This window comes from Melospiza georgiana, chromosome 31 (genome assembly GCF_028018845.1).
Source record: "Melospiza georgiana isolate bMelGeo1 chromosome 31, bMelGeo1.pri, whole genome shotgun sequence".
Lineage (NCBI taxonomy): Eukaryota > Metazoa > Chordata > Aves > Passeriformes > Passerellidae > Melospiza > Melospiza georgiana.
The window spans coordinates 3,584,465-3,611,363 of NC_080460.1; the positions used below are offsets into that span (position 1 = coordinate 3,584,465).

General features: G+C 53.8%; 1 protein-coding gene across 1 annotated transcript; it reads right to left on the reverse strand.

The window, feature by feature from the left end:
* Positions 1-302: 302 nt before the first annotated feature.
* SLC4A5 (solute carrier family 4 member 5) lies at positions 303-25,628 on the reverse strand. The gene is made up of 24 exons (XM_058042475.1): positions 25,573-25,628; positions 20,149-20,278; positions 18,681-18,841; positions 17,763-17,918; positions 16,388-16,483; positions 15,038-15,093; positions 13,268-13,425; positions 13,105-13,192; positions 12,806-12,960; positions 11,965-12,108; positions 11,419-11,593; positions 10,941-11,074; positions 10,563-10,834; positions 7,989-8,050; positions 7,260-7,460; positions 6,607-6,720; positions 5,191-5,352; positions 4,586-4,764; positions 4,298-4,370; positions 4,076-4,144; positions 3,453-3,626; positions 2,866-3,027; positions 2,675-2,742; positions 303-2,553 (listed from the first exon to the last, which is right to left on the reverse strand). Coding segments are annotated over exons 1-24 (3,156 nt in total). The 5' UTR covers positions 25,574-25,628; the 3' UTR covers positions 303-2,387.
* Positions 25,629-26,899: the final 1,271 nt, after the last annotated feature.

Sequence of the window (26,899 nt, forward strand, 5' to 3'; positions counted from 1 at the left end):
ATCTCTAATTATATATTCTATCTATTTTCTATAATTCAATTTTACATTTTATATATAATTCTATATATTATATTTATATAATGATATCGATTTTATATTTTCATATATAATTATATATCTTATATATAATTATATATATTTTTTATATATATTTATAGATATATATACATTATATATATGTAATTATATTTTTAAATAGAATTATTTATCCTTTTTAGGCTTCCCAAAGGTTCGTGCCCCAGCCCCGGGAGGGAATTTGGGGTTCCCAATGAAGCACAGGAGAGCTCAGGCTGTGGGAAGCTTTTATTGGGTTTTGTTGAGAGAAATCCAACCTGGTTCAGTGGGGCCGTGCTGGAGGCTGAGCCTGGGTACCAAAACCCCAAAAGGGACAAACTGAGCCCAAAAGGGACAAACTGAGCCCAAAACCAAGCTCTGCCCCAGGGCACAGCTCCCAGAGCCCTGGGCAGCAGGGAGAGAATTAAACCAGGATTAAAACCTTGAACCTGTCCAGAGCCCTGGGCAGCAGGGGAAAAGTTAAACCAGGATTAAAACCTTGAACCTGCCCAGAGCACTCTGCAGCTGGCACAGGGTGGGCACAGGAGCTACAGGAGGAGTTTGGGCAGTGCCAGGGCAGGGTTTGGGCTCTGCCTCGAGTCCCTGGGGCTGTGCCAGAACCAGAACGAGCAATGCCATAAACAGGAAACGGCCTTGGAGTCTCAGAGGATTGGGGTATTTACAGGGGTCAGGAACAGACCAGTTACAGGGTTTAACTGGTGTCACTGGTGCCCAGTTACAGGGTTTAACTGGTGTCACTGGTGACCAGTTAACTGGTGTCACTGGTGTCCTGTTTGCAGTGTTTGACTGGTGTCCTATGTACAGTGTTGAACTGGTGTCCCAGTTAAAGTGTGTGACTGGTGCCCAGTTACAGTGTTGAACTGGTGTCCCAGTGTTGAACTGGTGTCCTATGTACAGTGTAAAACTGGGGTCCCAGTTCCAGTAATGTTGAACTGGTGTCCAGTTGCAATAATGTGTCACTGGTGTCCCAGTGTGTCACTGGTGTCCCATTTACAGTGTTGAACTGGTGTCCCAGTGTTAACTGGTTTCCAGTTACAGTGTTGAACTGGTGTCCCAGTGTCAGTGGTGTCCCAGTTGCAATGTTTAACTGGTGTCCCATTTACAGTGTTTGTGTCACTGGTGTTCCAGAAGAGCCCCAGTGCTGCTGGTGTCAGTGTCAGGTCAGTTCTGCTCAGGGAAGGGCCTGGGAGCTCTGGGAGGGAGAAACCTGAAGGATTCATCCAGAAAAAAATGAGAAAAAATCAATTCCAGGGGTGTTGGGAGCAGCGTTCCTAAACCAGGGCTGGGAGAAAAAGAAAATTCCTTTAAACCCTCACCATAGCTGGGAGGACCTGGACGGAGCCTGGATCCCCACCCAGGTGGAAAGAGCCCCTTGGGACCCCAAAATGCTGCTGGGCACTGGGAGGAGCTGCTGGGTGGAACTGGGAGCACTGGGGGCAGGGGCTGCTCTCCCCCCCTGGGCAGCAGAGCCAGAGGGAATCCTGGATTCCTCCAGGGAGGATCCTCAGATTCCCCCAGTCAGGGGATTCCTCCAGGGAGGAACCTTGGATTGCCCTGGGGCTGCTCCCAGGCCTGGCAGAGGTTACAGGTGAGGATGTGGGGTGGGCGACCGAAGGACCTCGCTACAGCCACCGTTGCCATTTCCCTGTGGAAACTGCCTGCATTCCATCAGGAGCCATCCCTGACTCCTTCCTCCTTCTCATCCCAGGAGCCTCTTCCTCCTCTTCATCCCCATCTCGCTGTGTTTCCTTCTCCTCCTCATCCCCATCCCAGCTGCCTTCTCTTCCTCAGGCCCAACCCAGGAGTCTCCTCCATCCCCATTCCAGGCGCTTCCTCCTTTCTGGGTCCAAAATCACCCATCCCACTTTCCTGTACCAAAACCACCAATCCCACCTTTCTTTTGCCAAAACCACCAATTCCAACTTTCCCTTTCTAGGTCCAAAATCACCCATCCCACTTTCTTTGCCAAAACCACCCATCCCACCCTTCCTGTGCCAGAATCACCAATCCCGCCTTTCTGGCCCCGTTTCGCCGCCAGCGGCGTTGCTTTCACCCAGTGGGAAGAGAGGGGAATTATGGAGCACACGACCCTAAAATCCACCAGGGCATGTGACCCTGAATCCACTGGGTTGTGGGACCCTAAAACCCACTGGGGTGTGGGACCCTAAAATCTGCTGGGGCTTGGGGCCGCCAGGGCCGCCCGTCCGGCAGAGAGGAACGCCCCCCGTTTCCTTTATCTGTCCGTGACCGCGGTGCTATCTCTACCTATCCTAGATATAAATTAAATTAATTTGGGGTCCCGGCGGGCGGGGCTATAGCGTGGTCTCGCTGCCCATGTCCCGCGGGGCCTTCTCGGTGTCGCTGTCCTCGTAGTCCGACTCCATCTCGATCTTCACCTGGGGCACGGCACAGATGGGGTTGCGGGAGTAGTTAAAGGCGGGAGACGACGGGCACGAGATCTTCAGGTGCAGGGTGATACTGGGGGGGAGAGGGGGGTGAGCAGGGGGGCTGCCCCAAACCTGCCCCAAACCCACCCTGGAGGTTTTGAGCTGAGGGGATCCCAAATTCCCCCCCAGGGATGGGGAGGGGTCCCGGTTACCTGCGGTCCATGTCGGAGCCGTTCGGGGACGAGTCAGAACGCAGAGCTCCAGGGGGAGGCCCTCTTTCCTGGGGGGACACAGAGCTGAGACACTGCCCAGGTGACCCCAGACCTTCATCCCAATTCCTGGTGGGAATTGTCCCTGCCCAGCTCTGGGGTGTCCCCCTGTCCTCGGGTGACCCCGTGCCCACCTCCTCGTCGCTGCTGCTGTCGCCTTTGTTGCCTTTCTTCTTCTTCTTCTTGTCGTCCTCCTTCTTCTTCTCCTTCTCGGGGATGATGTTGTCGATCCAGGCCAGGTCGTGCTGGGAGAAGACGAAATCCAGGAGCCTCCTCACCAGGATCAGGGCCAAGATCTGACAGGGGAGAGGTCCAGGAGCAGCTCAACCCAAGATATGGGCTGACCACCAAGCCAAAAATCCCTTAAATCCCAAAAAACCATTGGGAGCGAGGATGGGATTACCATGACTGGGTAGATGGTGACGGCCATGGTGGGACCATGCCAAAAATCCCAAAAAACCCTTCCAAGGTAGGATGGGGTCACCGTGACAGGGAAGATGATGGGACCACGCCAGAAATCCCAAAAACCCCCTTTGGATCAAGGATGGGATTACCATGATGGGGAAGATGATGATGGTGGGACCACACCAAAAATTCCATAAAACCCTTCCAATGTAGGATGGGATTACCATGACGGGGAAGATGATGGCAGCCATGGTGGGACCACACCAAAAATCCCATTAAATCCCAAAAAAACCCTTTGGATCAAGGACGGGATTACCATGACGGGGAAGATGATGGCGGCCACGGTGGATTTGAGGATCCAGAGCACGGCCAGGCAGATGATCTGCACCAGCGTGAAGAGGTGGATGCGGCGCAGCGGGACGTGCCGCAGGAACACGTAGTCGGGCTGGTGCTTGGCCGGCATCAGGAAGAGCTTGCAGCGATCCCAGAACTGCCCGGGAGGAAGGCCTGGGGTTAATCCTCAGCCCCACCCCACAGGCTGCCCAGGAAAACCCTATTTTGTTCCCCCCCAAATGGGGAATTTGTGGGGTTTTGGTGTTTCTCCGAGGATTTTGGGTGTCTGCTGTCCCATACATGGAAATTTTGGAGTAAAAATCCTCCTTTTGGAGACAGTGTGGGACAGTCTGTGGTCAATGAGGAGGAGGAGGAGGATGAAGAGAAGGAGGAGGAGAACAACAAGGATGAGGAGGAGAAGGAGGATGAGGATAATGAGGAGGAGAATGGCAAGGATGAAGAGTAGGAGGACGGGGATAAGGAGGATGAGGATGAAGACAGAGGATGAGGAGAATGAGGACAACCTTGAAGAAGATGAAGAGGATGAGGAGAATGATGAGAAGGAGGATGAGGATGAGGAGGATGCTGAGGAGGAAGGGCACTCACCTGGATGCCGTTGAGCGACGCCACGCCCATGTAGAGGAAGACCCCGTAGAGCACCGGCATGGGGATGTACTGGGAACAGGGAACAGCACAGCCTGACCCGGGGAAGGCAGCGGCTCCTCCCCAGGGACAGGGACAGCCCTGGAGGTCACCAGGACGGGACAGGACCCAGCTTTTTTCCCCATGTCCCCAAACCTCTGCAGGGAGGGGGAATGGGGATTTTACCTTCAGGATAGGAGCCAGGAAAACCGAAATGCCCGTGAGCACGAAGACGATGATGCCGGTGACCCTCTGCTCCCTGGAGAGGGGACAGGAGCAGGGTCAGCCCGAGGAACCCCCGAGGAACCGAGAACCACCAGTGGGAATGGGACAATTGACAACTCCTGCCAGGCCCTGGTGTCCTCAGGACAGGACAAACCTTCCCTGTCCTTGGTGTCCCCATGAAGGACAATCCCTGCTGTCCCCTCCCAGGACAGGGAGGTCCCCCCAGCCCAGGACCCCTCTCAGACCCACCTGACCCCCAGGAACTGGGGCTGCTCCCCCGGCGCGCTGGTCTCGGTCTCCATCTTGAGGCTGTCGATGTGGGCGATGGAGATGACGGTGGCGGCCACGTACCAGGGCAGCCCCATGAAGGAGCACACGGCCATCAGGATGCCCACCCAGAAGAGGTCCAGGTGGTACCCAGCTGCCTTCTGCAACACAGCACGGGGGGCTCTGCACTGGGGGTGTCCCACAGGCAGGGCCTTGGGGCACCTGGTGTCACCCCAAACATCTGGTGTCACCCTGATACACCCCACATGGACCCAGTGTCACCATGGTGTGCCCCACACTGATATGGGGCACCTTGTGTCACCCCATATCACCCCACATCTCCCTGTGTCACCCTATATCACCCACCTGCACCCCGTTACCCACAGAACTTCACCCCCAGGCTCTCCATCACCCCAAACCCGCAGCTGGCTGAGGACAGGGGCAGCCCCCAAAAACCACCCCAAACCTGGGTGCTTTGGGGGATCCCTGGGTACCCTGGGTGCTGTGGGGGATCCATGGGGTGCCCTGGGTGCTGTGGGGGATCCCGAGGTGCCCTGGGTGCTGTGGGGGATCCCCAGGGCTCTCACCCTCAGCTTGTGCTCCTTCCTGTTGACGATGACGGCCGTGATCTGCTGGTCCATGAAGATGAGGATGGTGACCAGCAGGGCGGGCAGGGCGCTGGCCAGGTACACCCACCACGGGTTCTTGCCGAAGGGGAACACGAACCAGCCCCGGTCCACGCGCGTGGGCTGGGGACGACAGCGGGGTCGGAACCTCGGCAACGGGGCACGGGTTGGGAGAACCCAAGGGGTGGCGTTTGGGGACAGCCCCATCCCGGATCCATCCTAAATCCCGTGCTCCAAACCACCCCCAAATCCTCATTGGGAGGGATCTTTGCTGGGATTTCCATTGGGATCCCCACTGGGATTCTTGTTGGGATCCCCATTGGGATCTCCTTGGGGTTTCTATTGGGATCCCCATTGGGATTTCTATTGGGATCTTCACTGGGATCCTTGTTGGGATTTCCATTGGGATCCCCATTGGGGTCTTCACTGGGATTCTTGCTGGGATCCCCATTGAGATCTTCATGGGGATTGTTATTGGGATCCTCACTGGGGTTTCTATTGGGATCTTCACTGGGATCCTTGTTGGGAATTCCTTTGGGATTCTTGTTGGGATCTCCATTGGGATCTTCATGGGGATCAGAACTGGGATCCTCCTTGGGGTTTCTACTGGAATCCCCATTGGGATCCCCACTGGGGTCCCCATTGGGATTTCCATTTGGGTTCCCCACTGGGATCCCCATTGGGATCTCCATTGGAATTCTCACTGGGATCTGTATTGGGATCCTCACTGGGGTCCTCATTGGGATTTCCATTTGGGTTCCACATTGGGATCCCCATTGGGGTCCCTATTGGAATCCTCACTGGGATCCACATTGGGATTTTCATTTGCGTTGTCCATTGGGGTCCCTATTGGGGTCCCCACTGGGATCCATACTGGGTTCCTCACTGGGGTTTCCATTGGGATCCTCACTGGGACCTGTACTGGGATCCTCATTGGGATTTTCATTGGGATCACCATTGGAGTTCTCACTGGGATCTTCACTGGGATCCCCAGGTCACCCCCTGGCTGGGAGAGGAGAAATCCTTCTGGAATGGGGTTTTGTGGAATTTTGGGTTTTTACCTTGAAGTCTGTAGGCACTTGGAGCTTTGGGGTGTTGAGTCCAAAAAGCACATCCAGCCCCACAAACATTAGTATGGACATAAAGATGGAGAAATCGCTAATGAGCTTACGGAGCTACCAGCCAGGGGGGAGAGAGAAAGAAAAGGGAGGAAAAATGGCAAAAAAGGAGGAAAAACAACAAAAAAAGAGAGGAAAGAAAGTCAGAAAATTAGAATATTGTTAGAAAGATTGAAGTAGCTTTTAAGACAGTGCCTGGAGCTGCGAGATTCCCAAAAGAACCTGGAATAAGAGCGTGGGAGAGGAGAGGAGACCCAACCTTGATGATACTGGGGATGTGGAGTTTGGGGGTGTCCAGTCCAAAGCAGGCATCCACTCCACAGAAGAGCAGGATGGAGAAGACATTGGAAAAATCAGCAATGAAAGCCCTGACCTGGAGGCAAGACAGGGAAATGGGGTTGGAAAGGGAATTAATGGGGTGGGAAGGGAGCTTGTCCAGGTCTCTGTGGATGTCCCCATCCTTCGGAATTGTCCCTTGGTGTCACCTGCAAACCTCTTTGTTTCCATCATTAATGAGAACATTAATTAATGCTGGCCCTGATGGGAGCCCTGGTCACTACTGGTCACTGATGTCCATCAGACTCTGGGCTGGTGACCACTTCCCTGTGGGTGGGATCCCACAAATCCCTCACCCATGATCCCACAAATTCTTGTTCATTAATTGTCCACCAATTAATTGTCCACCCATTAACCCAACTCCAGTTCAGAGAGGAAGCTGCCACAAAAACATCACAAAATTCCAAAAATCAGGGTCTAAAACCTCGGGGATGACCCCAATCATGGCCAAACCCTCCTAAAAACTGAGATTTATTTTCCTGGAGGTCTCTGCCTTCAACCTTCCCAAACCTCCTGGCAGCTCCTGTTTCCCTTCGTTTTTGGGACAGGATCTGCAGGATTTGGTTCTCTCCTTACCTTGGTGGGGAAGTAGCGACTGAATTTGAATTTTTTCAGGGTCAGGGTCATGGAGTAGGTGCCAAAGAAGAGGATGAAGGACATGAGGGCCAGGTCGGGCACGAATTTGCAGGATTTTCCCACTAAGCTGCCGCCGTATTTGAGACATTCCTTCTTACTCAGCTGGGTCCAGTCCAGAGCTGTGAGGTTGAGAGCATTGGACTGGCAAGAAACCCGAAAAAAGCAAAATTAGTGAAATTAGGAATTATTGTGGTGTGCAGGGAAAGGGGGGATTTCAGCCCAAATCCAGCACAGGTGGCATTTTTATGGCGCAGCATGGAAATAAAGGAAATGTTCCTGTCCAAAACCCCAAATTTGTACTTTAGGAGATTACAATGTACAGGAAAAGGGAAATTTCCTGTCCAAACCCTAGATTTGTACTTTTAGGATCACGCTGTGCAAGAAAAATGGGATTTCACAACTGAACTGAGCAAAACCAGTGTTTTTGCAAAAAAGGGAAATTTCCTGCTCAAATCCCAAAAAGAGCAGTTGGAGCACACAAGGAAAGGTGAATTTCCAGAGTTCTGGGGATACCCAAAACTGCACACCTGATACAAATTTGGGGGGAAAAACCCCAATTTGAGTTCCCCTCGCTCCGAGCTGGCCCATCCCTCTCCTGGGTGCTGGAATTCCCCATTTCCCCTCCCTGATCCCAAATTTCCCCAGGGCTGAGCAGCTCCCAGTCCTTACCAGAGACACGTTAGTGCTGTTGGGTGCCACTGGCGCTGAAGCATCGAACAGGGTGGCGTTGGCTGCGGGAAAGGAGTTGGTTATTGAGGCTTTGGGGCTGAACCCGAGCTCTGGGGATTAAACCCCAGCTGGGCTTGGCCTGCTGAGCCCGCCGGCGATCGCCATCCCCGCATTTTGGGGGCAAATCCCCCTTTTTCTAAATTCTCCCTGATTAATCCCACGCGCTGGGGAGGATGCGGCGGCTCCTCCCTGTGGGGCTGGCGAGGGCTGGGCCAGAGGGGAATTTTAGGAGTTCCCAGTTCCTAAAATTTCTGGGAGCTTCCCAGTTCCTAAAATTTCCCAGTTCCTAAAATTTCCAGGAGCTTCCCAGTTCCTAAAATTTTTGGGAGCTTCCCAGTTCATAAAATTTCCCAAGAGCTTCCCAAGGAAGCCGCCAGGAATGAGGTAGACTTAAAACCACCATGGTGGAAAGCTGGGAAAGCACCCTCGTGTGGTTTTATTTTTTTTTTTTTTTTTTTGAGAGATGACACCCAAATCACCCCAAATCACACTTGATTTGCCTTTTTAAAATTATCATTAATTAAAAAAAAATTAGTTTGGAGGTGTTTTGGTGTCTTTGGTGAAAAATTCCGTCTTTCCGAGCCCCCGGCACCTTCTCCTCCTTGGCTCTTCAACGACGCGGCTCCGCGGCTCCGGGAGCACCCCCGGGATGTCTCGGGGTGCCCCTAAAAGAGGGAATTCAGGAATTCTGGGATGGCTTGGCCGCCCCCTCTTCCATCCTCTTCGGCCGCCGCCTCCAGCCCCGGGGTTAATGAGGGAGAGCTGGGTCAGGACAGAGAGCCCTGGGCTGCCAGGACCGAGCTCTGGGGGCAAACTCAGCCCTAAAAACACCGGGTTTGTTCTCATTTCTCTCCTCCACAACCTTTTCTTTTTCCACAAACCCTATTTTGGGGGTTTTATGCCTCTAAAGGGCAGCACGGCACCGGTGGGGTTAGAGAGAGGAGCCCTAAGGGCTCCACACAAACCTTTTTAGAGAGAGAGAAAAGTCAAATACATGAAAAAAAAAATAACAATGGAACCCCCCCGTGGGGGGAGAGTATCAAATATTAAAATAGTTTTAATATTTAGAAGGCGATACTCACTTGAGATTGAAATCAGCCCCAATTGATGTGTGCAGCAGAGACAAATATGGGACAAATCAGTTATAATAATCAAAAATCAGCAGGGATGGAAAAAAAAGGGAATTAAAAAAAAAAATTAAGGATGGAGAGAGGAATAAACATAATTTCTAGAGGGATTTTAAATCCAGCCTGGACACGGCAGCCTCGGGCAGCCGGGGGAGGAGCGGGATCGGGGATTGGGGTGCAGATGCCTCTGGGCTGCTCGGGGTGGGGGCTTGGGGGAGACCTCCCTGGAGGCTGAAGGCTCCTCCCTGGAGGCTGAGGGCTCCTCCCGGGGGTGCTCACGGCTCTGTCCCGGAATTCCGGCTCTGGGGGCTCCGCCTTCGCTCTCTGCGGGTCGGGATGGGGGCAGGAGTTGGTTCTGGTGCTGCTCTGGGGTCCCGGCTCCCAGTGGGGTTGCGGTGCCCACGAGGGGTGGATGAGCAGGAGTTGAGGAAAAATGTGAAATTCAACCCAAAGGCTGCGAGTGCCACGGGGTGAGAGTGCCAGATGTGTTGGGAATGCCTTGGGTGGAGGGGCTTGGGTGCTGCTCTTGAAGGAAGGAGATGGGCAGAACTTCACCATCATCTTCATCTGCTGTGATCTTCATCCATCATAGTTTTCATCCATTGACATTTTCATCCACCATCGTCTTCATCCACCATTGTCTTCATCCATCGTCGTCTTCATCCACTCTGACCTTCATCCATCGTCATCCTCCTTCACCATCATCATCCACCATGATCTTCATCCACCTTCACCTCCACCCACTGTCAGTCTCCTCTGGCTGCAGCTGGTGCTCCCCCAAATTTGGATTTTTGACATAATTCAGCTCCTGGGGGAGCAGCCACTCGCTGCCGTGAGCCTGAAGCTGTCTCTGCTCCCTTCCAGGAGCTCCAAGTTCAGATCTGGGATCATCCAGGACGTCTCCCCAAGAGCAAAACCATGGAAAGACCTTCAGCTCAGAGCCCGATAGCCTCTCCTTTTGGATAAGGAGTGGAAAAAGGAGGGAAATGGTCCATGGAGGTTTCCACACCCAGCTGGGACATCCGGTGTGTCCCAGACACCGCAGAGCACAGAACCACTCCAGGTGTGTTCTGGAGACTCAGTTTCCATCAGCAGCAGGCTGGAATCACCCAAAATGTCCTTTTCTTTCTTCCATAATTCCTCTTTGTCCATCCAGGTCTGGCTGCTCCAGGCTGAGATCCCATCTCTCCATCTGCTGTGTCCCACAAGTTCATCCAAGGGGGACAAGGCTCTTCCTCCATCTCCACAGCCCCCTCGGGGGAGGACGATGAGTTCCAGGTGTCTCCAGCCCAGCTGCCTCCTCCTCCCACGTCCTGGGCCGGGACTGATCCACGCCAGGACCCTCCCACCCCCGGCTGCTGCCCGGGCGGCCCCGGGGTGAACTCACCTGGGTCGGGGGCCACGCACTCGCACTTGTACATGGTCACGTAGTCGGGCTTGAAGTCCGAGTTGATGGGGTAGTACTTGAAGGCCCCGATCATCTTCTTGATGGCGTCGTAGATGAAGATGAAGCTGATGAGGGTGGAGAAGCCCTCCTCGGTGAAGCGCGTGATGTACTTTATGATGAAGCTGGCGTCGGTGGCCACCAGGATAAGGCACTGCAGGGCCGAGTGCAGCCCGATCCACAGGCGGAATTCCATGTAGTCGATCCCGTTGCCTCTGGAAGAGGGGACAGGCGGCCCTGTGAGAGCAGCTGGGGGCTGGGGACACGTCCCAGCCCCGTGGGGACAGGCCCTGGTGTCCCCTGGCGTGGGCCAGCACTCACTTGCTGAAGTCGAAGAGCAGCTTCTCGAAGATGAGGATGGGGCCGGTGCTGCTGAGGATGATGAGGGGCTGCCCGGCGAAGAGGCAGAACATGGAGCCGGCCATGGCCGTGCCCAGGAAGCTCTCCATGACCCCCTGGGGACGGAGCAGAGGTGGCATCACGGGGGTGCCAGGCCATGCCACGTCCCCATGGACCCCCCGATGGAGATGGGGCTGAGGGATGGTTGGGACTGTGTCCCATTGCTCCTGGCATTGCCCTGGAGGGATTACAGGGCTCCAGGGCTGCCAGTCCCACCTGGCGGAGATGTCCATCCCCAGAAGCTTGGCATGGCACAAGTAGGGTAAAATCCATCCCATAGATTGTCCATCCCATCCCAATCCCATGGATCCCAATCCCATGGATCCCATCCCATCCCACTGATCCCATCCCACTGATCCCGTCCCTGCCTGTCCCCAGGCCGATGACACCTGGGCCACACCTGGTAGTTGTCGGTGGCGTCCCCCAGCAGCCCCCCGAAGGTGATGGCGTTGGTGATGCAGCCCAGGTAGATGAAGAGGATGGCGGAGATGGACTGGATATGGAAACCTTCGTAGAAGTCGCTGGGGAACCAGGGCAGCTTCCTCTTGATATCCAGGTAGAGGCCACCACAAAACCTGCGGAGACACCACCGAGGTGACACCGACACCTGGTGACTTCCACCAAAAGAGAATTGTGGAATCCTGGAGTGGTTTGGGTTGGAGGGACCTTAAATCCCGTCCCATCCCACCCCTGCCATGGCAGGGACACCTCCCACTGTCCCCGTCCAACCTGGCCTTGGACACTTCTGGGGATGCACAGCTCCTCTGGCCACTTGGGAGATTTATAAATATTGATACATAAATATAATTTATATATAGACACATAAATAGATGTGGTGCTGACCAAAACCCCTTCCCACCAGGGTTTCACCCCAGGGTGAGCCCACAGGAGACGCCAATGGATTCTGGCACCTTCTGGAGGTATCTGGGGGTGGTTCCTGGCTCACCTGCCGGTCCAGGCCAGCTCCTCCCCGATCTCGTGGACTTCGGGCATCTCCCCATCGTCGCTGCCGCCGCCGCCGCCCCCGGCGCCCGCCCCGCCGGCCGCGCCGTTCATCTGCCCCACCTCGTTCAGCGAGAACACCGACTTCCTGCGCGACACATTGGCACCGACACACTGGCACCGGCCGATGGGCACCGCTGGCCCAGCACCACCGGACTGGCACCACCTCGCACCCGCTCTGGCACTGCCAGATGGGCACCACTGGATCGGCACCACTGGATCAGCACTGCCACATTGGCACTGCTGGATGGGCACCACTGGATTGGTGCCATTGGATCAGCACCACCAGATTGGCACTGCCACATCAGCACTGCCACATCAGCACTGCCACACTGGTGCCCCCGGATCAACACTGTGGGATCGACACCACTGGATCAACACTGCCATATTGGCACTGCCAGGCTGGCACCGCTGGATGGGCACATGGCCCCGGGGTGAGGACCATGGCCGTGGTGCAGCTCTGAGCCTGCACTGAGTGTGGGTTTTGGGGTGAATTTGGCCAGATTCAGAGGGGGGTTTGGTCAGTTTGTGGAGCAATGGGTTGGGTTGGGTTGGGTTGGGTTGGGTTGGGTTGGGAGGGACTCAAGGATGATCCAGCTCAACTCCTGCCCAGGGCAGGGTCACCTCCCCCTGTCCCAGGAGGGTGGAAACGGCTCTGAGCCGAGCTGGGATCAAACCCTGCTGCAAAGCCAGCGTGTCTGGAACATCTGGAGGGGTCACTTCAGGGATGCAGCCAAGCGAGGCCCTCACCCCCCAGAACTGGACACGGGTGCAGCCCCACCCACCTCTTTTCAGCCGAGGGCACTTTTTTGGGGGGCTCGATGCGGATGTTGGGGTCCCACTCGCCGGGCGGGAGGACGATGACCTCGTCCAGGAACTCGTCGATGCCAGCGATCAGGTCCTCCCTGTCCCGGGCTTTGTAGGCAACGTCGCTGAAGAGCTGGGGGTGGACATGGGACAGGGTCACCTCCAGCCCCACGTCCTCCCTGGGGTTTCAATCTCAGGTTTTGGGGTGATAAGGTGGAAATTGCTTTCTTTGCTGGGTTCTGGGTCCCACGCGAGGGCTGGGGTGGCCTCCACTCACATCGTCCACCATGAGCGTGGCGATGGCCCTGCCGATCTCGTTGTAGGATTTGGCTTTTCCCGCCGGGCCGAGGAGAATGAAGAGGAACCTGGGGAGGAAGAGGAGCCGTGTTGGCCGCCTGGGAGCCCTGGTGCCACCAGACCCTTCAAGGGACAGCGCTCACCTGGTGGGGACGGGCACCTCAGTCACCCCGCCCAGCATGGTGGCCTGGAGCAGCCGCACGAAGGCCACAAAGGGCTTCTCCAGGAACTCCACCTCCCCCACCAGCACGTTGGAGGCCTCGGCGTCCTTGGGGATCTTCTTGATGAACTTGTTCTTCAGCTGTCGGCAAAGACGAGACCGAGGAAGGGAGCAGTTGCCAAAATTTGGATTTTCCCCCTTTTTTTTCCCCACCAAAGTTGGAGCTTCAGGCTCCAAGATTTCACCTCTTGTTGTCCCAGGACTCCCAGAGGTGGGGACTGAGGAGCCAGGAAAAAAAAGCCAAATTTCTTCAGAAACGTGGCAAAAACTGAAACTAAACTGCACCCTCAGGGCTCCACAACCCAACCAGCAACGTTTGCTTTTGCTCTCCTGGATCCTCTGCAAGGAAAACTCCCTGAAATGCCCTGTGGAAAACCTGAGCCAACCCCAGGGGTGCTGCAGTGAGCCAGGAACATTTTTAGAGTTTATTTCCAGCTCCTCATGGCACAGAACCCCCCAAGCCCTGCATGGGGGAGGTTTTTGTGCCTCCCCAACCCCATTCTGGGAGCTGGAACAATAATGGGAGGAGGAAAACCTCATCCATGGATTTATTCCCCAGGTCTCTTCTCCCCTGCAGCTCTTTTCATTGCAGCCTAAAAGGGTTCAATAGGCAGCCAGGCAGGGAGTTATGATAATCTATATGGCAGCATGAGGGCAGGCATGTGAGCCGGGCAGCCGCCTCGCCCCGGCCTAATCTTCTAAATCCAAATGGAAAAAAAAAAAAAAAATCATAATAATAATAAAGCAACTCCTCCAGTTCTGCTCGGAATAAGAGCAGGAGTTACCAGTGGCCACTAAGCTTCGTGTAACACTTAAAAAGTCCCTTTGTAGTGGGCCTAATAGGGTGATTAAACCTAAATGCTTTGCATATTTTGGGATTAACCCTCCGAACCCCATTGCTGGAGGGGATATTTGGGGTTCCTGACTGGGCAATGGGATGGAGTCATTTCAGGTGGTGTCCCTGTCCTGTGGATCCCTGCAGAACGTGGATTTCCATCCATGAAATCCAAGGGAATCAAACATTGTTTATTGTGTTTGGGCTTGCCCTAAAGTGCATCACCCCAGGTAAAACCAGTGAGGACATCCCAGGGGAAAAGCAAGTGGTTATTCCATCCCATTCCCTAAAACCCCATTCTGCCTTTGGTTTATGATGAAATCAGGAACAGAAACAAAGCAAAGCTCATAAAGGGAACCAGCCATTCCCAGAAAAATCTGGTATGGGAAGGGGACAAAAATCCCACTGATCCATCCCATCCCCAGCTCCTCCTAAAAGCAACCCTGGAAGGAAAAGCCCCCCAAGGCCTCTGGGATGAGCTTTGCATTGGGAAACCTCAGAAAAAGCAAATCCCACCCCAAATTCCAGGCCCTCACCCTCAGAGCCGCATCCCAAGAGCTCCCATGGGATTTGCCGCCCTCTCCCTTTAGGATTCCCACACTTCCAAGCAGCTCCCTGCAGATCTGGAGGGAATTTTGCCCCACCCCGGTGGATTTGGGCTCCTGGCTCGTCCCTCTCTCCGTGCTGAGAGCTCGGGTGTCACCTCTGGGGCAGCTCCCCCATGGGGATCAATACAGCAATTAACTGCCCTAATTAGGAATTTGTGTGGGCATCGACCCAGCCTCGGCTCACATGGACCCGACACCCAGCAGGGACCGTGGTGGGGTTTGGGATTTGGGAATTTGGGATTTTGGGTACCTGGTCAGTGCTCGGGGTGTCCGAGATGTCGTTCATGCTCCGGCTCTGGGCGTGACCTGGAGGGAAGGGAGGGAAGGTGAGGAAAAGGGAAAAGCCACCCCAGGTGCCAGGAGAAAACCCAGTGGGGAGAACTTGTGACAAGAAATAAAATATTGGTGATGGTGCCTGGGCTTGCAAAGCAGCAGCAGTGCCGTGAAAACCTGGGAATTAGGGGAAATTCCTCCTGTGAGAGGGTGGGAAGGGGGCAGTGATGGAGTCCCCGTCCCTGGAAGGGTCCAGAAACCCTCTGGATGTGGCACCTGGGGACACCATGGTGCTCCATGATCTCAGGGGGCTTTTCCACCCCTAATGATCCCAAAGCTCCATAGATGGGACCATTTCCAGACTCGGCCACACAAACCAGGGCTCCTTTGGGATGTCCCGGCTGCCCTCTCCCAGCCCAGCAATCTTTCAGGCTTCCCTCCCTCTTCCAGCACCGTTCCTTCCCTCCCTAAGGACTCCAAGGAATCTTTTCCTGCACCCCACACCAGCTCATCCCAAATTCTGTGGTGGGACCTCATTGCAACCTCCCACTCTGCCCCTGGGGCTGGGAATTTGGTGTTCCAAGGAATTATTCGGTTTTCCAGGGAACCATTTGGTGTCCCAGGGAATCATTTGGTGTTCTAGGGAACTATTTGGATTTCCAGGGAAAGATACGGTGTCACAGGGAATAACGTGGTGTCCTGGGGAATAATTTGGTGTTACAGGGAATCATTTGGTGTTCTAGGGAACTACTTGGTTTTCAGGGAACCATTTGGTGTCCCAGGGAATCATTTGGTGTCTCAAGGAAGGCTGTGGTATCCCAGTGAATTATTTGGTGTTCTAGAGAACTACTTGGTTTTCAGAGAATTATTTGGTGTCCCAGGGAATCATTTAGTGTCTTATTGAATTATTTGGTGTCCCAGAGAAGCCTGTGGTGTCTCACTGAATTATTTGGTGTCCCAGGGAATTATTTGGTGTCCCAGGAAGTGCTGTGGTGCCCTGGGGAAGGCTGTGGTGCCCCAATAAATTATTTGGTGTCCCAGGGAAGGCTGTGGTGCCCCAGCGAATTATTTGGTGTCCCAGGGAATTATTTGGTGTCCCATTGAATTATTTGGTGCCCCAGGGAATGCTGTGATGCCCCAGGGAAGGCTGTGGTGCCCCGGGGCAGTCTGTGGTGCCCCAGGGCAGTCCGTGGTGCCCCAGGGCAGTCCGTGGTGCCCCAGGGCAGGCTCTGGTGCCCCAGGGCAGTCCGTGGTGCCCCAGGGCAGTCCGTGGTGCCCCAGGGCAGGCTCTGGAGCCCGGGCAGTGCCGGTGCCCTGCCCCACTCACGCAGACGGCCGTAGCTGGCGCTCTGCCGCAGCCGCAGGTCCTCGGTGGAGCGGTGGAAGGCGGCGCCGGCGGCCGGGCCCCGCACGGGGCTGCGGGCTGGGGAGAGAGAGGGGAGAGGGTGAGATGGGGAGGGGATCCCGCGGGAAGGTGGGGACAGGATCCTCTGAGGAATGTCAGGGCAGGATCCCGTTAGAATGTGGGGCAGGATTCCATTGGAAATGTGGGGACAGGGTTCTGTGGGGAATATCAGGAGAAAGATCCCGTGGGGAACATCAGGAGCAGGATCCTGTTGGGAATGTGGGGACAGGATCCCAGTGGAAATGTCACAGCAGGATCCCACTGGGAATGTCAGGCAGAATCCCATTGGAAATGCTGGGGCAGGACCCCATTGGGAATGTGGGGACGGGATCCATTGGAAATGCTGGGGCAGGACCCCGTTCAGAACACCAGGATGCTCCAGGGGCTGCTGGCGACCAACGCCAGCCTGCAGCAGCGAGTGACCTCCCGCTAAACCCGAGGGAACGATCGGGAACGGGCCCAAATCCCCTTTTGTAAGGGCAGGGACAGCGGGATCAGCTGCGGCCAGACCGGATTTGTCTGCGGCCGCCGCGCCAGCAAAGCCCAGCGGCACCGAGCCCGGCGCCGGCGGTGCCACCGTCCTTGTGCGGCGCCAGCGCGGTGACGTCATCAACGTGCGGTGACGTCATCAACGCATGGTGACATCAGCAGCATACTGTGATGTCATTGGCACACGGTAATGTCATCATCACCTATTACCCCCACAGTGACATCATCACAGAGTCATTGTCCCCATTGTGATGTCATCACACAGAGTCATTGTCCCCATTGTGATGTCATCACACAGTGACACTGATGCCACACAGTGACCTTGACCCCATGGTGGCGTCATCACACAGTGCCATTGTTTCCACAGTGATGTCATCACATGGTGGCACTGTCCCCACAGTGACATCATCACAGATTGCCATTGTCATCACATCGATGTCATCACAGTGCCATTGTCCTCACATGGTGATGTCATAATACATAGTCACCACACAGTGATGTCATCACACAATGATGTCATCACACTATGACATCACCACACACTGACATTACCATCACGCTGTGATCTTGCCCCTCACACAACGATGCCATCACTCAATGACGTCACCATACGGTGGCATTGTCCCTGCCACAGCCACTTCCCTCACACAACACTGTCCCTGTCACACAGCGCTGTCCCTGTCCCACACTGTCCCTGTCCCCAACACCTCCTTGTCCCCAGCTCCCACTGACCCCCAACCCCACCAGGGCAGAGTTTTGGGCCCCTTCCCGTCCCAGCCCCGGTTCCCCGTCCCTGCCCGGCGCTCACCGGTGTTGGAGGACACGGATTTGCCGATGTCGGCCAGCGAGCGGTGGATCGGCTTCTTGGTCTGGTGCCGGTGCTTGCGCAGGAGGACGAAGCTGAGCTTCTCCCGCAGCTCCGGCTTCAGCAGCCCGTCCTCGATCTGCTTCTCGATGACATCGTCTGCAAAGTATGGCTGCAGTGAACCCCAAAACCTCTCCAAAACCCCCCCAAATGTCCCCAAAACCTCCCCAAATTGTCCCGTCCTCGATCTGCTTCTCGATGACATCGTCTGCAAAGCACAGCCATGGTGACCCCCAAAACCTCTCCAAAATGTCTCCAAAATGTCCCATCCTCAGTCTGCTTCTCAATGACATTATCTGCAACACATGGCTGTGATGACCCCCAAAACCTCCCCAAAATGTCCCCAAAACCTCCACAAAATGCCCCATCCTCAATCTGCTTCTCAATGACATTATCTACAACACATGGCCATGGTGACCCCCAAGAACCTCCCAAAAATGTCCCCAAAATGTCTCCAATCTGCTCCTTGATGACATCATCTGCAAAACACGGCCATGGTGACCCCAAGAACATCCCCAAAATGTCCCACCATCAATCTGCTCCTCAATGACATCCTCTGCAACACCCAGAGGTGGTGACTGCCAAAACCCCCCAAAATGTCCTCAGTTTGCTCCTCAATGACATCACCTGCACACACCCATCCATGGTGATCCAGGGGCGACCCCAAAACCACCCCAAAATCTGCTGCTTCAGCAGAGGCCCCCAGACCCCCCAAAACCTCAACACAACATTCAAGGGAACACCTGATGGCTCCCAACTCCTCCCTTTGCTCATTCCTGGACAAATTCAGGGAAAAAAATGAATTTAAATCCATTCCCGTCATTTTAGGGCATGGGGGGAAAAACCTCCAGGGGCTCCTACCAATAATTTGGGGCAAGGAGTATCCGTCGAGGTCCAGGAGCACCGTTCCTGTCTGGAGACACGTCCGCAGCTCAAAGAGGCTGTGCAGGGACAGCGTGGACACGTGCGGTTTGCTCCACCTCTCGCCGCCTTCCTCCACCTTCTCCTCGAACTTGATCCACCTGGAACGGGAGCAGGATGGGGCAGGTGTGAGGAGCTGGGAATGGCTTTTCCTTCCTGGGGAGCTTCCCTGCTTGGAGGGCCTGGATTGATTCATGTCACAGCGTTCTCGCTCGTTACCCGGGCTGGGAAGGGAGGATGTGGTGGAGCATTCCCAAAAGTGCTGCCTGTGGGGTTGTGGAGGGAGGGAATGCTCCCAATCCCACCAGGAAACACAAATCCATGGATTTATCCATCTTCAAATTGTATCTGTGGGATTTGGGAGCTGTGGGGTGGAGGAAAAGTTTCCAGTCCCACCAGGAAACCCAAATCCATGGATTTCCCCATCCTCAAATCGCTCCTGTGGGATTTGGGAACATTGGGGTGGAGGAAAAGCCCTGACAGAGCCCCAGACCACAACACCCATCCCTGATTTCTCCGGAGAATCCCAATTTCCAACCCTTCCTCTTTCCTGGGATGGAATTCAAACTCCCCGCCCAGCGCCGCCGCCGCTCCCCCAAAGCCGATTAGGGCGCTGCTCCTCTGCCTTCTGCCCCGTTTTCCAAGGAATTTGGGTCATTATGGAGAGTGGGATTGGGGCAGGAATCCCTGTGGGATTGGGACAGGAATCCCTGTGGGATTGGGGAGGAATCCCTGTGAGATTGGGACAGGAATCCCTGTGAGATTGGGACAGGAATCCCTGTGGGATTGGGGACAGGAATCCCTGTGGGATTGGGACAGGAATCCCTGTGGGATTGGGTGGGATTGGGACAGGAATCCCTGCGGGATTGGGACAGGAATCCCTGTGGGATTGGGGACAGGAATCCCTGTGGCATTGGGGGCAGGAATCCCTGTGGGATTGGGACAGGAATCCCTGTGGGATTGGGGACAGGAATCCCTGTGAGATTGGGGCAGGAATCCCTGTGGGATTGGGGCACAGCTCCAGCGGTGCCTTTGTGCCGCCATTGGCACCCTTGGATTCCTTTGCTGAGGATTCCACTTTCAAACCCTCCCAAAATCCCATTTTCCAGCATTTTCCCCATTCAGAAATGCCCTTTTCTAACACCCTTATAAACAATGTCCATACTCTGATATTCCATTTTCAAAACCCCATCTCCCCCATTCAGAAATGCCCTTCTCTAACCCCCACAAATCCAACACTCATTCCCTGACATTCCATTTTCAAAACCCCATTTTCCAGCATTTCCCCCCATTCAGAAACGCCCTTTCCTAACCCCCACAAATCCCACACCCCCTTCCCCGACCCCGTTATCCCGCGGGGACGTTTTGGGATGGGGTTTCCCCCGTTCCCCATTCCCGGATCCCCGACCTGGCCGATTCCTTCCACTCCATGTCGTCGCCGTCGCGCTGCAGCGTGTCCATCTCGGTGAACAGCGTGGGGTTGGGCGCCTCGTCCTCCTCGCCCAGGATGTACCGGAGCCGTTCCGCGGCCGGGGACACTGCCGGGAAAAACTGATGGAATTCCGGGGGGAAACGGGATGGGAACGGACCCAGAGGGGCAAAAACGGGGATGGAAATGGAGGGAAATGTTTGAGGGGATGGGGGAAACTCCATCCTGAATTCCCTGTGGGAAAAAGAGCTGGAATTCCATGGGAAACGAGATGATCACAAAAACGGGGATGGAAATGGAGGGAAATGATTGAGGGGATGGGGAAACTCCATCCTGAATTCCCTGTGGGAAAAACTGCTGGAATTCCATGGGAAATGAGATGATCACAAAAACGGGGATGGAAATGGAGGGAAATGTTTGAGGGGATGGGGGGAACTCCATCCCGAATTCCCTGTGGGAAAAAGAGCTGGAATTCCATGGGAAATGAGATGATCACAAAAACGGGGATGGAAATGGAGGGAAATGTTTGAGGGGATGGGGAAACTCCATCCTGAATTCCCTGTGGGAAAAAGAGCTGGAATTCCATGGGAAACGAGATGATCACAAAAAAAGGGATCAAAATGGAGGGAAATGTTTGAGGGGATGGGGGAAACTCCATCCCGAATTCTCTATGGGAAAAACTGCTGGCATTCCATGGGAAACGAGATGATCACAAAAACAGGGATGGAAATGGAGGGAAATGTTTGAGGGGATGGGGGGAACTCCATCCCGAATTCCCTGTGGGAAAAACTGCTGGAATTCCATGGGAAACGAGATGGTCCCACAGGGAATGGCCCCAAATGGGGTTTGGGATCAGGGAAAAAGGGATAAAAATGGAGGGAAATGTTTGAGGGGATGGGGGAACCCCAAATGATCCGATCCTGAATTCTCTGTGAGAAAAAGAGCTGGAATTCCATGGAAAACGGGATGATCACAAAAAAAAAAAAGGGATAGAAATGGAAGGAAATGTTTTGAGGGAATGGGGGAACTCCAAGTGATCCCACCCTGAATTCCCTGTGCTGGAATTCCATGAGAAACAGGATGATCCTACAGGGAACGGCCCCAAATGGGGTTTGGGATCAGGGAAAAAGGGATAAAAATGGAGGGAAATGTTGAAGGGAATGGGGGAACTCCAAGTGATCCCATCCTGAATTCCCTGTGCTGGAATTCCATGGAAAATCCCACTTCATCCTGCAGGGAAAGGCCCTGAGGGGGGCTTGGGATGGCAAAAAAAGGGAAAATGGGAATTTTGGGGCAAAATCTGGGAATAACAAAGTTGGGTAATGCAGCACTTAAAAAATCAGGGAGTTAAATTGCTGTGGATAAACGGGAATTTTGGGGCAAAATCTTCCTTTTCCCCAAGTTGGGAATACCAAAGTTGGGTAATGCAGCACTTAAAAAAAATCAGGGAATGAAATTAAATGGATAAATGAGGGGAAAGTGGGAATTGTGCCCCTTTTCCTGCCCAAAGCAGACGAGCCCACGGCCCAAAAGGAGAGGATGTCCCTTTAGGCTGAGCCTGCTTAAACCTCTTAAGCCCCTCTGAGCCGAGCCCAAAGGCTGCCAAGGTCCAGCCCTGCTGCCATTCCCACAAATCCCTTCCTGTGATTCCGAATATTCCCGGGAATTCTGGGGCTGGGCTCCGTGCCTGGAGGGTTTCAGGCTCTCTAAGCCTGGGCTTGTTCTCGGAAAAGGGATGAAACGGGTGAAATTCTGGTCAATCCTTCAGCCAACCCTAAAATCACCAAAAAATCCCCAAATTTCACGAGAAAAAAAAATCGGGATTTTGCTGGAAATTGAGGTCTCTGGTGGAAAAATTGGGATTTGGGATTCCTGTCCTGGATTTTGGGGTTGCTGCTCCCAGCTCTGCCCAAATTCCCTCTCTGAAATTGGATCTGCCCTTCCTCACCCTCCCCAGGGCCTCATTTTGGGGTCTCTGCCACCCCTGAAACCCCAAAAACTGAAGGAATTCTCCTACAGAAAGAGCTTTTTTAGCTTCTTTTCCTTGTCCTGACAGATTTTAGGGAATTATTCCAACCTCCCAGCTCCTCCTGTCTGGGGTTTTTGCATTCCTGGGAATTCCACCCAGCTCAGAAAACCCCAGGGAGCTGCAGGTGTTGGTTGGAGAGGGGAAAAGTGACACAAATCCCATAAAACACCCCAAAATCAGCTCCAGACCTCCTTAAATCAGGTTTTAGGATGGGAAAACTCTGGGATTTCAGCCACTGTGGATTCCCAGGGAATATTTAGGATCATTTCCTTGGGGAACAGGACAGGAATGATTTAAATCCCATTTATCCGAGGTGCAGCCTCACCCTCACATCCCAACCCTGACCCCACCACGAAACCTCGCCTGGGGATCCTTTTCCAAACCAAAATTCCCACTAAATTGGGATAAAACCGGGAAATCAGGGAATGTGGCCCTGCTGGGGCTCTGCAATTGAGCCAGGACTAAGCCTGGTTTAAAGTCCAGCCTTATCCAGGGGCTGCCGTGGGTTCTCCACAGCTTTTCCCTGGATTTTCCTGTGGATTTTCCAAAGCTTTTCCCAGATTTTCCTGTGGGTTCTCCACAGCTTTTCCCTGAATATTCCTGTGGGTTCTCCACAGCTTTTTTCTGCATTTTCCTGCCTCAGAAAAGCCCCCACTGCCCCAAAAATCAGGAAAGCAGGATGCACATCCCATGGGATGAATTTGCTCAAAATCCCCCAGGTTTGGGATATTTCTGACCCTTCCTAAACCTGACCTTTCCCCCGAGGAGCAGCAGGAGCTGCCCTGTTGATTTTTGAGATGAGCTTTGGATCTGTGCACTTTTACAAGCCCCAAAGTTGCTTTTCTGAGGGAAAAACCACAAAAAACCCCCAAGAATCTTTTCCCCCTCCCACCACAGTGCTGGGAAATAAAAACCCCAAACCCTACCTGGAGTTGTTTCCATTTCTTCCCCCGTTTCTCCCTGCTTTAACCCCAAAACTTCACCGCAGGATCCCAAATCAAAAATAAAAAATAAAAACCCCAAACCCTACCTGGCGTTGTTTCAATTTCTCCCTGCTTTAACCCCAAAGTTTCACCACAGGATCCCAAGTAAAAAATAAAAAATAAAAGCCCCAAACCCTACCTGAAGCTGTTTCCATTTCTTCCCCCATTTCTCCCCGTTTTGACCCCAAAGTTTCACCGCAGGATCCCAAACCGCCGCCGAGGGCCGGAGTTTCCCCGTTCTCCTTTTTCTCCTTTCTCCTTTATGCACTGCAGCTCGCTAAACTCCCGGCTTAGGGAGCAGATTACGGCACGAAAATCCTGCCCTGCTCGGCTCCCATGACGGGAAGTTACCAAAGCGCCGGGATGCGCTCGGGAAGGCGGCGGGAAGAGCCCAAAATCCCGAAATTCACAGTGGGAAGAGCCCAAAATCCCCAAATCTGCGGCGGGAAGAGCCCAAAATCCCCAAATCTGCGGCGGGAAGAGCCCAAAATCCCCAAATCTGTGACTTGGGGCCACTCTCCACGCGGTTTTCCTGCCCCAGACACCTCAAAATTGGGGGTTTGGTTGTCAGGGAGAAAAAAAAAAAAATATACAGGGTGAGGGAGATTTGGTGGTTGTGGGGTTGAGGGTTTGGGTTTGGGGTGTTTTTGTTTTTAATATGGAAAGTGAGGGGTTTGGTCCAAGCCACCAAAGTGGGGTGGAGTTGTTGGTGAGGGCGGTTTGGTGGTTGTGGGGAGGAGGGAAAGGGGGGAAAAAGGGGGAAAGAGGGGGAAAAAAGGGAAATAGGGAAAAGGAGGGGGAAAGGAGAGGGAAAGGAGAGGCAAAAGGGGAAAAAGAGGAGAACAGGGGAAAAGGAAGGAAAATTGGGGAAAATGAGAGGAAAAGAGGGGAAATAGGGGAAAAGGAGGGGGAAAGGAGGGGAAAAGGAGGGGAAAAGAGGGGAAAAGGAGGGGAAAAGGAGGGGAAAAGAGGGGAAAAGGAGGGGAAATAGGGGAACAGGAAGGGGAAAGGAAGGGAAAAGGAGGGGAAAGGAAGGGAAAAGGAGGGGAAAAAGGAGGGGAAAGGAAGGAAGGAAGGGACGTGCCCCTGCTCCCGCCTCCGCCGAGGGCACGAAGGAGCTGCCAGCAAATCAAAAACCTCATCCCATTCAAAAAAATGGGAAAACTTCGGCGGGGCCTGAACCCGAATGCAAATTTCCAGCAGGGGGGTGGAAAATCCCAGCCCCTGGCAGGGCTCGGCTGCCGCCTGGGTTCGCTCCCCTGTGAAATGTTAATCTGCCCTGAGGAGTGGCAGAACCCGGCGGGAGCTCGCTGTGATTCCCCAGGGCTGTCTGGAACCCCAATCCTAATGGGGAAACTCCATCTGAATCACATTTCATTGGGTAAAGCCTATTTGGAATAAGGTGTGGCTCCTGGAGCTGGTCTGGAACCCCAATCCCGGCAGGAAAACTCCATCCAAATCCCATTTCAATGGGAAAAACCCATCGGGAACCAGGTGAAATGTCTAAAAGTTTTCTGGAACCCCAATTCCAGCCAGGAAAACCTCTCCAAATCCCATTTCAATGGGAAAAACCCATCAAGTACAAGGTGTGAAGGTTGTGGAGAACTCCAATCCCAGCAGGAAACCCCTCCAACCCCATTTTAATGGGAAAGACCCATTGGGAACAGGGTGTGATGTCCAAAAGTTTTCTGGAACCCCAATTCCAGCCAGGAAAACCTCTCCAAATCCCATTTCAATGGGAAAAACCCATCAGGAACAAGGTGTGAAGGTTGTGGAGAACCCCAGTCCCAGCAGGAAAGACTCAACACAATGGAAAACTCTCCAACCCCAACTCAATGGGAAAAACCCATCAGGAACATGGTGAGATGTCTGAAAGTTTTCGGGATCCCCAATTCCAGCAGGAAACTCCCTCTAACCCCAACCCAAACCCCCTTTCATTGGGAAAAACCCATTGGGAACACGGTGAGATGTCCAAAAGTTTTCTGGATCCCCAACCCCATCAGGGAACCCCCTCCAACCCCATTTCAATGGGAAAAACCCATCGGGAACACGGTGTGAAGGGTGTGGGGAACCCCAATCCCATCAGGAACCCCCTCCAACCCCATTTCAATGGGAAAGACCCATCGGGAACACGGTGTGAACCTTGTGCAGAACCCCAATCCCATCATGGGCCCCCTCCAACCCCATTTTAATGGGAAAAACCCATCGGGAACACGGTGTGAAGGGTGTGGGGAACCCCAATCCCACCAGGGGCCCCCTCCAACCCCATCCCAACGGCCCCACCAAACCCAGGACGGGCGGGTCAGCGTCACCACACCGCGACCCCGATTTAACCCCAACCCCAACCCCAACCCCAACCCCTCCCTGCATTTCGGCCGCCCCGGCACTCACTGGTCCTGCTGGCGTTGTCGTTGGCGCTCTCGGGCCAGCCCTGCCCCTCGTCCGTGTCCGAGGGCTCGCGGGGCCCGAAGTGGCGCTCGCTGCCGCTGCGGTCGCGGCTGGAGCCCGGCGAGCGCCGGCGGCGCCGCTTCCTGCGGAACCCCCGCGGCACCGGCACCCCGATGTAGATGGAGTGGTAGTCTGGGAACCGGACAGGAAGGGGTTAAAAAATCCCGGTTTGAAATGGTGTGGGTGGGGGGGGGATGATTGCAGTGAAAAATTCATTTTTGTGGGAGAAAAATTCCTGGTGAAAATGATGTGGATGGAGTGATAATTGGAATAAAAAATTCATTTTCCTGAAAAAAATTATCATTTTTTTCTGGGAGAAAAATTCCTGCTGAAAATTATCTAGATGAAAAGAAAATTGGAATAAAATATTCACTTTACAAGGAGAGAAAAATTCCTGCTGAAAATTATCTAGATGAAAAGAAAATTGGAATAAAATATTCACTTTACAAGGACAGAAAATTTCCAGGTGAAAATTATGTGGATGGCGTGATAATTGGAATAAAAAATTCATTTTCCTGAAAAAAGATGTCATTTTTCTGCGAGAAAAATTCCTGGTGAAAATGAGGTGGATGGGGTGATAATTGCAGTGAAAAGTTGATTTTCCAGGGAGAAAAATTCCTGGTGAAAATTATCTAGATGATTAGAAAATTGAAATAAAAACCTCATATTTCTGGGACAAAAATTCCTGGTGAAAATGATGTGGATGGAGCAATAATTGGAATAAAAAATTCTAAAAAATCTCCTCCAGGACCTTCCTGGGATTTCTCTCACCTTCCTCATCCTCGAATCTCCTCCGGGCGCCGCCGAGGCCGCGCTCGCTCATCCCATCCTCATCCTCCAGCATGGTCCGGCTGCTCGGGGAGCTGGCAAGGGTTGGGAGCGGGATCTGAGGTTATGGGATCTGGGATTTTATGGGATCTGGGATTTTATGGGATCTGGGACTTCATTGGATTTGGGATTTTACAGAATCTGGGATTTTATGGGATTTGGGAGAGGAAGGAGCTCTCTGCACACCTGCCAGGAGCTCCCTGCTCTGGGACCCTTCCCAATGGGATTCCCAATGGGATCCGTGGGGACCCTCGGGCACCTCCTGTGCCACCCCCGCCCTCCTCTCCCCACAATCCCAAAATTTCCCCGGGATCCCATCCCCATCCTCCAATTCCTGCTGGGCAGAGGCTCCAGGACATTCCAGAGACTTCCCAGCGCAATTCCGGACACGAATTTCCCCAAATTCGAGAGCCTGGCACAGTTCCTGACCACAGTACCAATT